Source organism: Tasmannia lanceolata, unplaced genomic scaffold, assembly GCF_043159265.1.
Source record: "Tasmannia lanceolata isolate RefF3 unplaced genomic scaffold, GAP_Taslan_0.1 ptg000018l, whole genome shotgun sequence".
Lineage (NCBI taxonomy): Eukaryota > Viridiplantae > Streptophyta > Magnoliopsida > Canellales > Winteraceae > Tasmannia > Tasmannia lanceolata.
In genome coordinates, this window is record NW_027518695.1 from 17169755 (window position 1) to 17181682 (window position 11928).

At 39.9% G+C, this 11928-nt stretch overlaps 2 protein-coding genes across 2 annotated transcripts; both read left to right on the forward strand.

Moving 5' to 3' along the window:
- Positions 1-430: 430 nt before the first annotated feature.
- LOC143851919 (uncharacterized) lies at positions 431-8778 on the forward strand. The gene is made up of 4 exons (XM_077361428.1): positions 431-521; positions 2682-2790; positions 7697-7960; positions 8465-8778. Exons 2-3 carry the CDS (start codon positions 2688-2690, stop codon positions 7921-7923), a joined length of 330 nt encoding a protein of 109 aa, XP_077217543.1. The 5' UTR covers positions 431-521; positions 2682-2687; the 3' UTR covers positions 7924-7960; positions 8465-8778.
- A 1313-nt stretch (positions 8779-10091) lies between these two features.
- LOC143851179 (uncharacterized protein At4g22160) lies at positions 10092-11595 on the forward strand. The gene is made up of 2 exons (XM_077360524.1): positions 10092-10578; positions 11316-11595. The coding sequence occupies exons 1-2, from the start codon at positions 10169-10171 to the stop codon at positions 11362-11364; spliced, it is 459 nt and encodes a 152-aa protein (XP_077216639.1). The 5' UTR covers positions 10092-10168; the 3' UTR covers positions 11365-11595.
- The last annotated feature ends 333 nt before the right edge of the window (positions 11596-11928 follow it).

Consider the following 11928-nt stretch of genomic DNA (forward strand, 5'->3'; position numbering starts at 1 on the left):
GATCAGGTTGATGCCAACCATAGCCCAACCTGAGATAGCATTCCCTCAACCCTAACCCGAACCAACCTGAGCCTCGGGTTGAGGATCGTCCAACCCAACCTGCCTCTAAATCTCTCAACCCTAACCCAACCATCTTAATGTGTTTTTTCCGAATAGGGTCGGGTTCCGAACATAAAAAAAAATACAAGAAAAAAACATAAACCTTAGAAAATCATGATAAAATTAGAAGACGGAGGCGGGTTGGGTTGAGTTGCCAAGGCCTCAACCCTAACCCAACCCGAAATTAAATCGGGTGGGCTCTTCCAAACCCAACCCGAGGGAATTGCAACCCAATCCAAGCCAAAATCGGGTTGAACCCGTCGGGTTCGGGTTGAGCCCAACCAAAGCACCCTTATGAAAAATTGCCTTTTACCATTGGTTGTAAAAGCGACCCTTGTCTCTCTCTCTCTCTCTCTATCTCTCTCTCTTTTCAGGATTTCATAATTTCAGTAAATCAAATTCCAAGAGGAGATAAATTACAGGTAAGCATCATGCCACCCTATTCTCTCTGGTTTTCAAATGCACATGTTTTCTTTATTATTGTTTTTTTCTTCCTGATTGTAATACTACTTCACTGCACAAAACCTCACATTCAATCTCTGATTTCCAAATGGGGTTTTGTTTCTTTGTTTCTTCATTCCTTTTTAACTCAGTATTTTTTTTTTCAGTTCGGACTCTAAGAGATATTGTTCCTTTATGGAAAAATATATATACACTTATTTGCTCCAAATTAAGTGTTGAACATGAGAAGAAGTATAATCATATCCACTTGGGAGGGTTGATGTGCTGGTGGTTTCGTTGTATGGTAGCCTGAGAAGAGTTTCCCCCCTCACAAATAGTATTAGGTATGTGTTAAGAGATCCTACTTTGCTTGAGAAATGATGTGTGGGTCTGACTTGAGCCCTAAGTCTAATGTTTTGATATTCGATCGTGTAGACCTTTTAGATCCAAACTTGGTCTATAATCCCACTGTTGCCTCTGAAATCTGACCAAAGGTTGAATGGGTTCAAGTTGGCAGCACACAAAGATGACTTGCGCTCACGAACAAACGGTCAGAAAACCACCCGGACTTTGGACTTTGGGGAGGCTCTCCGATGTTTAGGTTGGAACCAAAAAACAGTAATATGAGCTCTCTGATTAGAACTCTGGAACTGATTTTTTTTTTTTTTAAATTTTACGATAGGCAAAAATTTTATTAAAAAGAGACCGAGATGGACAAAGTACAAAAGAACAGCGAAAAATAGAAGATCAAAGAAACCACAAATACAAGGAGGGCTCATGGGTGGTTTTTTTTTTTTTTGGGGTGGGTGGGTGGGGAGGGAAGCAAATAATGCTAGTGATTCTTTAGAAACTCCATCCCTCGCTAGTCTATCCGCCACCGAATTAGCGGATCTTCTCACATGTTGAAACACTATAGTCGACGAACCAATCTGGTCAAACAATTCATCAAAGAACCTATCAAATCTCCAAGGGTGGTTATCCGGTCCTTTTAACCACTAAATCTCATTCAAGGAGTCTCCTTCCACCACCAAGGAAGCCAATTGATTTTGCTCCACTAGCTTAAGACCTTTATGAATTGCACGAACTTTTGCTTCCGACGAATCCGCTTCCCCAATGGGCCCTGCGAAGGCCCAAACAACCTCCCCTAAGTCGTTTCTCTAAACACCTCCAATAACTGCCGGACTAGGATTTCCCAAACTTGAACCATCGAAGTTCAACTTGAAAAAGCCAGGTGTAGGAGGCGCCCACTCTTGCACTACTTTTTGTCTTGACTCCACGCTATAACAGACTTCTTTTCAACATTCCCATAGATCATAAGTGGAAACAAATCTGAAGCAAGGAAGAATCTTGACCCATGCAATCGTTAGAGCCATTGCTTTGAAGAAGAGGAAGGATGGACTCTTGATCAACCCTTTGAATATTATTGCATTTCTTTCTTTCCACAGAACCCACAAGGTTGCTACTAGCAACATGTTCCATAGAATTTTACCTTTTTTCTTCCATGGCACATGGGACCAACCTTGGAAGAGGTCCATGAGACTAGATGGAAAGACCCACTCCATCCCAAACCTACATAACACCTTGCCCCAAGCCTCCCTGGTGGTTTTACAATGCAAGAACAAACGATTTACAGATTCCCCGTCCTCAATGCATAGGCACAATGATGTACGATGAGAACCTTTGGAGGTTGTGCCTCTATTAGTGAAAATTAGAGTCCTTAATTGTTATTGGTTGGGTGATCGCCACGTGTCCACTCTCGATTGCTGCATGTGCTGACAAATTTTACAACCTACTTTCCTATAATTATGGACGAATCTTTGGACATTTTTGGTATTCTTGAAGAGGTCTCTGTTCCTCCTACAAGGTACATAGATTAGGTTATCTGGTCATTAGAGTGTATGTGCATAAAAGTCTCTCTACAATATTGTCAACCTAGGAGTAATATCTCATACCCAACAATTTTGAGACTTGAGCCACTAGCAAGGGCTATGTGCGTCTTATGGAAATATATACAACACATTTTGAATGTAGTCTCTCGTTATTTTATAATACATGGCAACTTGTGAACAAATTTTCACTTTGACAAGGGGATAATGCAACAATATTTATGTTTATTCCAGTTGCTATTTGTTTCATCGCAGGTAGTGATGTCAATGGCTGGAGTGATAAGAAAGTTCTTCTTTGCATCTATGTTGATGTGGATAGCTCCGCTTGTGATTTTATATGGATTTAATCATCATATGGTTCCAGGTAATCGTGTGGTATTTTGGTACACATTCACAATTCTGTTTATGATCATAGCATATCTTGCTCCACTAACCTATTATTTTGGGTCAAGATATCTTACTTGATTATTTTAAGGAATTGTACATTCATGGGTATTCACACTAGGAATATTTTAGTCTTTTTCCCTCTTATCTTTTATGTTTATCTTAGTTGTCCTTGGATTGGCCTGATCCACATGACCTAAATTAGACTTTTTGAGATCAAAAGTAAGATATGGTTGACATGTGAGGCCTTCATGTGATTCAGCAAATAGAATATAAATTCCATCATTGCTAGATTGATCGATCTGGTTTGATATGGTTCGATGAAGAGTAAGCCAATAATGGGATTTTTTTTCGATAAATGGGAAACTTAAGATGCTCCTCGTAAACGACAGGGAGGGCATGATTAGTGAACTGGTGAATAATGCACTCTCCAGATGCCCTCCTTCTTTCGGCTTGCTAGATAGTGTGTATTATGTCACAAGGAGGAGGAATCTTTGGATCACTTGTTACTATTATGTCCTTTCACTTATTCTATTTGGATGGGCATTATCAAGTTCTTTGGTATGTCGTGGGTACTCCAAAACAGCATAACCAAGGTGCTATTACATTGGAGTGGCGCTTTTCATGGATTTATTGGCCAACCCATGTGGCAGTTGATACCATATGCTGTGATCTGGCACATGGGGATGGAACGGAATAATAGAATATTTCAATAAAGGGAGAAGAGTGGGCATCACATTCTCCTCGACAGTAGACTTTTTCTCATTGCTTGGTCAAAAGAAAAGGGTTGTCTTCCTTATAATGCTGTTGCTATTTTGAGGAATAGTATATCAGAAAAAAAGCTATTGTGAGAACTACGCCTAGGTGTTGTGCCCCTCCGAAAGGGTGGTATAAATTAAACTTTGCTGGCAGCTCTATGGGTAATCCTAGTATTGGTGGATTGGTTTGTGATGCAAATGGCCACATGATGATGTCTTTTCCAACCTGACAAGGTCTTGAACACCCATGTGCGAGACCCTGTAATGGATGGGTCACAATAAAAAAATTTGAACTACTAGTACAACGAAGCAGAGACACTCGAAATCTTATAATAGTCTTTTTGATTGTTAATCTTTTGGGTTGCAGCAAGGTGAATTACATATGCTACAAGCATTCTTGCGATTTCGTCGAGTTAAAGAAAATATCTTTTAACTATGCATGCTATCTATTCAGCATTTTCTACACGCCTTTTACATTGCCATTCACGAACCTTCTCTCTGCTATCTATTCAGCATTTTCTGCACGCCTGTGATTTTCCTCCATACTTAAACTATTTTCTTCCAAGTTTCCCTCCGTTCTGTTTCTTAGTATTTCTCCTCCTCGGTTTTTTTTATTGTGGTATCTCTTAATCCCTCGAGGAGTCCTATTTTAAAGCCTACCAAAAAAGTGTCCTATTTAAATTAGCTTCTTACTAATTTTGAGTTCCAACATAAATACTTCATACCGTAAAAATTTTGTGTCCCAAGTATTTTTCACGCTTTCTGTTCTTTAAACAAGTTGTTCAAAAACTGTTTAAAGACTTTTTTCAGTTTTGTAATTTATGCAAAATTGCACACACTTTTGCGTGGGGTACTGTTCTTTCAACAAGTCGTATAAAAACTGATTAAAGACATTTTTTTTCAGTTTTGTAATTTACGCAAAATTACACACACTTTTGGTTGGGGTACCTGCCTTAACAAATTCAAGCAAAATAAGCTATATCTGCCTATGGCATATACATCCAAGATTGTTAATTGCCTGCATCTGCCCTTGCTTCTTCTCTTGATCCAAACCAATCTCCCCTTCCCCATTACTATCTCCAAACATATCCCGTACAAACTAATGGATCCTCTGAGCGGGGTGGTTGACTCCACTCCTCATGATGGGATATGTATCCAAGGGTTTCTGATAGCAGAAGAGGAATTGATTGAAATCAAACTTAGGATTTTTTATGGCACTGGCATTAGGCCCAACAAGTATGTGTATACTACCCCCATAGGATCTCTTAAAGACATTATAGTGGTTAGATGGCCTCAAAGCAAAGAAAATGCTCCGAAAACAATAAATGAGGTGATGCTCATCAATGTTGGGAAGATACTGGAGAATGACAGGACCCTTGCTGAATCCATCGTACAAGTTGGAGAGCTTCCAAGTGGAATTCCATATTCTATTATTGAGTGGAGTCAACCACCCCGCTCAGACTAGATCCATTAGTTTGTAAGGAATTGGTCTGGATATAGTTGTGGGAGATGGGAGATTGATCTGAACCAAGAGAAGAAGCAAGGGCAAATGCAGGCATTTAACAATCTTAGATGTATATGCCATTATGCCATAGAAAGATATAGCTTATTTTGCCTGAATTTGTTAAGGCTTGTACGCCAAACAAAAGTGTGTGCAGTTGCGTAAATTAGAAAACTGAAAAATGTCTTTAAAGTTTTTGCACGACTTGTTGAATGAATAAAAAGCGTGAAAAATACTTGGACACAAAATTTTCATGGTACGAAGTATTTACGTTGCAACTCAAAATTAGTAAGAAACTAATTCAAATAGGACTCTTTTCTGGTAGGCTTTAAAATAGGACTCCTCGAAGGATTAGGAGACACCACAATAAGAAGAACTAAGGAGGAGAAACAATATTGAGAAATAGAACGGAGGGAAATTTGGGAAAAAATAGTTGAGTATGGAGGAAAATCGCAGGCGTGCAGAAAATGCTAAAGAGATAACAGATAAAAGGTTCGCGGATGGCAATATAAAACGCACGAAGATGATGGCTTGCATAGCTGGAAGCTATTTTTCGGGACTCGATGGAGTCGTCGGAATGCTTGCAGCATACGAAGATCAACTTGTCGCAACCCTAAAGATCAACAATTAAAAAGGCTATTATTGACTCTTACTTCCATTAGTTCTGATACCATGTTAGAGGTATCCTATCTTCCATGAGAAGAGAAGTAGAGAAGAAGAGAAGTGGTGAAGAGATGAGAGAGTTGTGTTACCCTCTCCCACACGAAAATGATAATATGTGTGGGAATAGAGTTACATAGAAAAGACTAAGTGGGTATGTAATATGCCCACTCTCAACAATTCTTATTAGCAGCCAAGACTTTCTTTCTAATGCAGATTTCATTATATCATGGTTCCATTCCTTAAGCCTCTTTTTTTGGCATACCAAAGTTTCTCCCCTATAAGCACAGCTGCCGGGCCACTACTGATATGGTTCTCCCACCAATTTCCCATCATCTCTTCAATCGTAGGCTGTTCCAACCAAGCCAATTCAAATCTGAACGGGCTAGGGCCCCAAGATTCCAACCTGGGTCTAAAAGCAAGGGGCACTGATCAGACATTGAATGAGCAAGCGCGTTTTGAAAAACCTCAGGGAATAGAGATAATCATTGGGGGCTGATGAGGAACCAGGCAATCCAACTTCTGCTACTATTCCCGGCCCAGGTAAATTGTGCCAATTAACTGAATTAAGTCTGTAAAAGCCACCATATTTTGGCTCATTCTCCTGCATCCAAGTCTTTCTGATGTGGATCTTATTTCATTAAAATCACCCCCAATACATGGGAGCGACCACTTCCCTCTGACAACCTCTAGTTCCTCTCGTAGTGGACATTTGTCTTCCCTTATTATTAGCGCATAAACCCCTGTAAAAGTGACCCTAACATTTTCCCCCACTTTATTAAGGACAATCAAAACCGAGAACCTGCCTATCCAAGAGTCTCGGATCTCCCATTTTGATTGGTTCCAAATTAGCAGGATACGACCTGCGGTCCCTACTGTATCTAATGATATGAAGGCCCAACATGCTTGTCCTCCCTACCCTTAAATTGTAGCTCTGTTAACATTGCCCAACTTCGTTTCTTGGATACATATTAACTCCGGTTTATTACTTCTTACCAATTCCTTCACCTGAGCCTTCTTATCAAGGCCTCCAAGCCCATTACATTCCACTATAGGATAAAACTAGTCAAAAACATTCCACGATAGGATCTTCATTGGGAACTAGACGAACTGAGATCTCTCCCCCTGCGACCACCTCCAAGCCCATTAACATTCCACGATTTCTTCTCTTTCTAGATCTTTGATTTTCTATTACACTCATTATACCTGCATTTATTTTTTAAAGCACAAGTCCAATGTTCTTTCTGTGTTTTCCAATTGTTATACCTCTGTTCATCAACATTATGGTGCACATATCAAATACGTTAGACTTGATGACGGAGGAAAGTATACCTTAGGCATATCCAGTGTTTAAAAACTCCTTGACTCGGCAAGGAACTCGCCCGAGTCGACTCCTTTTTACCTCGGCCGCATTCCGCGTTTGACCACATCCGCGTTCCGCTTTTTGCCTTACAGAGTCAATAAACTCCTTTGACTCTCCCGAGTTATGACCTTGTCAACCGTGTTAACCGCGTTCTTGGCCGCGTCCGCGCCGAGTCAACAAGGATTTTTCTTGGCCGCGTTCCGCGTCAAATCCGCTTTTTTAAACACTGGGCATATCATAGATTTTATCATAAGCGTGCAATTTGACAGTAGTTTTCCTGTCCACATAAGCCACTTCAAAATAGGGTCTCTAATAGAATGAGATTTTGTAGATACAAATTATACTGGTCTCTTCTGCAGTTCTGCTGCCTTTAGAAGTATGCTTACACATTATACTGTGTCTTTTGGTTCCCTTTACAATTATTCTTTGTTATTTTTATGATGTGTGCTTATGTTCCTTTGGTTAACTGTTCATTAGAAAAATGATTTGATGGGATGTATAGATTGTTTATGCTTTGTATCTGTTGAGCTGCATTTCTTTTTGCTTTTTTCTGATCGGACTAACTATATTTTTCTGATAAGCATGGTTGATTCCTTCTGAACAGGTTTAGATCAGTTGTCATCATCTTCACAAACACTCTTGAGTGGATTTCTTGCTGTCATATCTGTGAATTTGGTTATTGTGCTCTACATATTTATGGCAATGAAAGAGCCTTTGGATAGTGAGCATCAGCCAGACCCTACCTTTCTTGCTGAAGCCAAAGCTAGTATTAGCCAATCTGCAACACAGGAAAGGGACAATTCTGCCCAAGTCCACAACAAGGAAGAGTAGGAGTTAGTACCACGCCGTCATTTACGTGTGTGACAAAGTAACTAATTATGCCTTCACCATTTGATTTCATTTACTAGCATTTCCTATTATTCATAATTGAGAGATTGCACATAAAATATTTTGGAATGAGATTTCTAAATGTTTTTGGCAGTTTTTCTTTCATGACTGGTGCTTTTATTGTGCCAAATTGTTAAGTGTGTGCACTAGCCATATTCATCTTCTAAAAATTCATACCTGGTCAAGGACTTGCTCAAGGGAAAACTGGGTGGACTTGGGTGAGTCAATGATTGACCTGTCACCTTTTCTATTAACTCTGTCGATTATGAGTATTTTCTTGACTTGATTGAGCCAAAATGAGGTCAACTTGGGCAAGTTAATGATTGACCCAAGTTCTAAAACATTGTTGCGATGACTACTGCAAAATACCTATGCCCCTTACCCATACCCAGTTATTTGATGCATCCTTGGCTATATCTGTATCTCCATTGCTATGATTGAGAGGCCTCTGTTGATTATTGTTCATTCCATTTTCCATTCACAGGCCTCTGTTGATGATTGACATGGTTGGAATGTTAGATGCTCTTTCATTTGCTCCATACAGCAGGGTCCACTGCCCGATGTTGGCGGTTTTGGTTGCATATGGGTGAGCCTTTTGTACAGAGAAAAAAAAACAGAGGGGTGTCTTAAACACTGCCTACTTTATCATTATCTCTCAGTATCTACTTATGCATTGATTGAGTATAAAGCTATGAAATGGAGGAAATGGTTCTTGATGATTGATTACAATATATTTTATACAGTAAGGATTTATTATAGAAATATCAAGACAAGGGAGTGCATACTTCATTGCTCTTATTCTTCTCTTCATTTCTTTACATAGTTTTTATATGGTGGACAGCCTTGCATGCAAGTATAGTAGAGAAAAAAAAAAACAGTGGGCCCACATTATTGGGTGATCTATACCGTTCATTTGTTGGGATTTAGCATACATTGGTTGGTTTGTCCAACACTTCCTTAGAAATTATTAAAGGTTGGTTGCCCCACTCTTTCATTGATTGGGATTGCTCATTATCATGGGCCCCACACTTGATCTGTTAAGATTAAAGAAAGACATGACACAATACGAGCAATCCAAGTCAGCGAAATGTGGGGCCCATGATAATGAGCAATCCCAATCAATGAAAGAGTGGGGGAACCATAATTTATCCATCATATGGGATTTGATTTTACTGCTTGCGAGAGCAGCCACACATGCTCACATTTTGTCTTATTCATTTAATTCACCTATGGTGGCTGCTCTCACGTGCAACGTCCCAGCCGCAAAATGCCTTCTGTGATCGTCCCTAGCAAATCCCCAATCATATATATGAAAATTCTTCATTTGTATTTCATAATGGTCCGATCCATTCATGCCCCTCATCGGTCGCGGATCCTTTTCAAAGTGCTTTTCATATCCTACTTTCAGAGTCTAAATCATGATCTATTTTGACTCGGACCGTCTATCAGTGTCCTAGACCTTACGATGTACACAGTTAGGGGCCGTTTGGATGCGTGGATTTTAGAATCCGGGATTTCTTCAAAATTGTAGCTAAGAGACGAGAAGAAGCGGAACGGCTGTCGTTTTTTACTTATCGCCCTTCTTTCTGACAGTAAGAGAGTAGCAGGCCCTCCCATATTTTCAGGTTTTAGAACTCTTAGGATGCAGGAGATTTTTAAAACTTAAATTTCTCACTTAAAATCTAAGAAACGCTGTCAGGACAGCATACGACAGTTTGATCATAAACCCTCTTTTACACTGGTTTCAAACTAAAAACCTGGATTCTAAAATCCGCAAATATCCAAATGGTCCCTCAGGCTCAAGGAAAGGAAGAGGAGAAGAGAGAATCGTGATCAAAATGAAAAATGCGAAAAATTAAGGGCATTTTCACGCTCGCAATTCAAATCTAGGACATTCCATCAGATTTTCTGGCATCTGGGTCATGATCCGGAATAACTTCTAACCTTTCAACAGAGAACTAATGGACATGGTCGGATCCAAATGCAGTGTCCAATTCCTGTCAATTCCCATTCGGACCCTTTATGGATCCATCAGACCATCCGGGTCCATTGACAACCATATATATATATATATATATATATATATATATAGAGAGTCATAGAGAGAGAGAGAGAGGGGTGGCAATATCAACTCTCGCCTCCCAAGTCCAATAAAAGGGATCGAAATGATCGAAAAAGGAAAACGGAGATGAAGAATCCACTGAACAGAAATGATGGGGGTCTGCCCTATGCTTTCGACTCCGGATTCGTTTCCGGGGCCCGCCCTTCCGACACCCTCCTCCCACTCGACTCGGAATCGGATTCCAGCGGCGATTCGTGTGGGGCCCACCTGGCAGAGACCGTACGGGCATTCTCCGAGTTCTTACTGAGGAGGGAAATGGAAGAGATTGAGAGGGTAAAGGCCACGGAGGCTCTCCGTGCCGAGTCGGAAAGGAGACGTTCCGAATCGGAAACTCAGATTACTGAGTTGATTCTGAACACCCAATTGCAGATCGCCACGTGTCTCTCCAGCAAGCAGTCTCGAAATCGAAAACGGAAGCGCGTCCGAGAAGAAGAAGATCAAGACGGAGAAGAGTCTCCTTCCGCTCCTGATGAAATGTATGCAAAACCCACAAAACTCTCTCTCTCTCTCTCTCTCTCTCTCTCTAGGGTTTTGGGGACTCTGTGGGATTTGACTGTTTGTTTCAGTGATTTTAGTTTAATAAAGGGTTAGTTACTCTCATATATTATACTGATTTGAGTATTATCTAGAGGAAACTAATTTTCTTACCACATTATTTTGATAAGCACACACTCTGCATCACCCACTTAGGAAGGAGGCATTTCACACCGGGACACACATGATTAACCTTCTATTTGTTTTTAGGTATAAGGCACGCTTAGTGGCAAAGAGGTACAATCAACAATATGAGATTGATTATGATAAAAACTTTTAGCCCAGTTCTCATGACCAGTATAATACTTGAGTTGATCCTAGCACTAGCCCACACGTATGGTTAGTCCCTCATCCAAATGGATGTCAAACTTCAATTACTTGGTGTTGAGATTGCGAGGATGAAAAGATGAATTTAACCCACAGAAAGTGTGCATCTGATCTTCTCAAGTAGCCATTCTTTTGGGTCGACCTTACATGTGGATTTTTAATATCAAGGAGTTCTTGGGTTTTGAACCCAGGACCTGCGCTCTGATACCATGTGAAACAACCAATTACTCCAAAAGCTTAAGCTCTTAGAGTTGGTGTTATTTAATCATTTATACTTAGACATCTATCATTATCATTAAAAAAACGAGCAACTATGAAAATTCTGACTTGTAGAGTGTTGCTTATTGTGCAGGTGGGACCTTTTGATGCTTGGGTTCATTCAATGCAATTTCAGATTTTAAAAGATGACATCATCATCGTTAGATTTTCGAAGAGCTGAATTAGAGTCATTAGAGACATCTACTTCTCGATCTATTACCACTCAAGATGAGTTATACTTTAAGATCATAAGTACCATTTAATATTTAGTGTTGACAGTCTGTAAGTTACCGAGCTTCTATGCAATTGTTGTGAATCCTGTGTATAAAGGTACATAAATTTGCTGTTTTGATATAAAAACACTTGTTCCCACTTCCCTCTATTTTGAATGCTACCAGGAAAATGAAAGACAGTAACATCAGTGTGATTAATTTTTTTTGCCATTCAATTTTTTTAGTATGCCCTCTCATATCCCACAGAAAATTTCTACTCTCCTCTCTGTTTGACATTAAGATGAGAAACCAGTGATGTTCTTGCTGGGCATAAAATGATTTTTATTTTTGCATGCCCTCTCACACACCCCACAGAAAATTTCTGCTCTCTCCTCTCTATATAACATAAAGACGAGAAATCAGTTATTGTAGGTATACTTAGGGGCCGTTTGGATACGCGGATTTTAGAATCCAGGTTTTTAGTTTGAAAATAGT

Coding starts and splice junctions, on each gene's coding strand:
- LOC143851919 (XM_077361428.1), top strand. CDS start 2,688: ATGTCAATGGCTGGAGTGATAAGAAAGTTCTTCTTTGCATCTATGTTG. Junction 2,791..7,696: donor TAATCATCATATGGTTCCAG/GTAATCGTGTGG, acceptor CCTTCTGAACAG/GTTTAGATCAGTTGTCATCA.
- LOC143851179 (XM_077360524.1), top strand. CDS start 10,169: ATGAAGAATCCACTGAACAGAAATGATGGGGGTCTGCCCTATGCTTTC. Junction 10,579..11,315: donor CCTTCCGCTCCTGATGAAAT/GTATGCAAAACC, acceptor CTTATTGTGCAG/GTGGGACCTTTTGATGCTTG.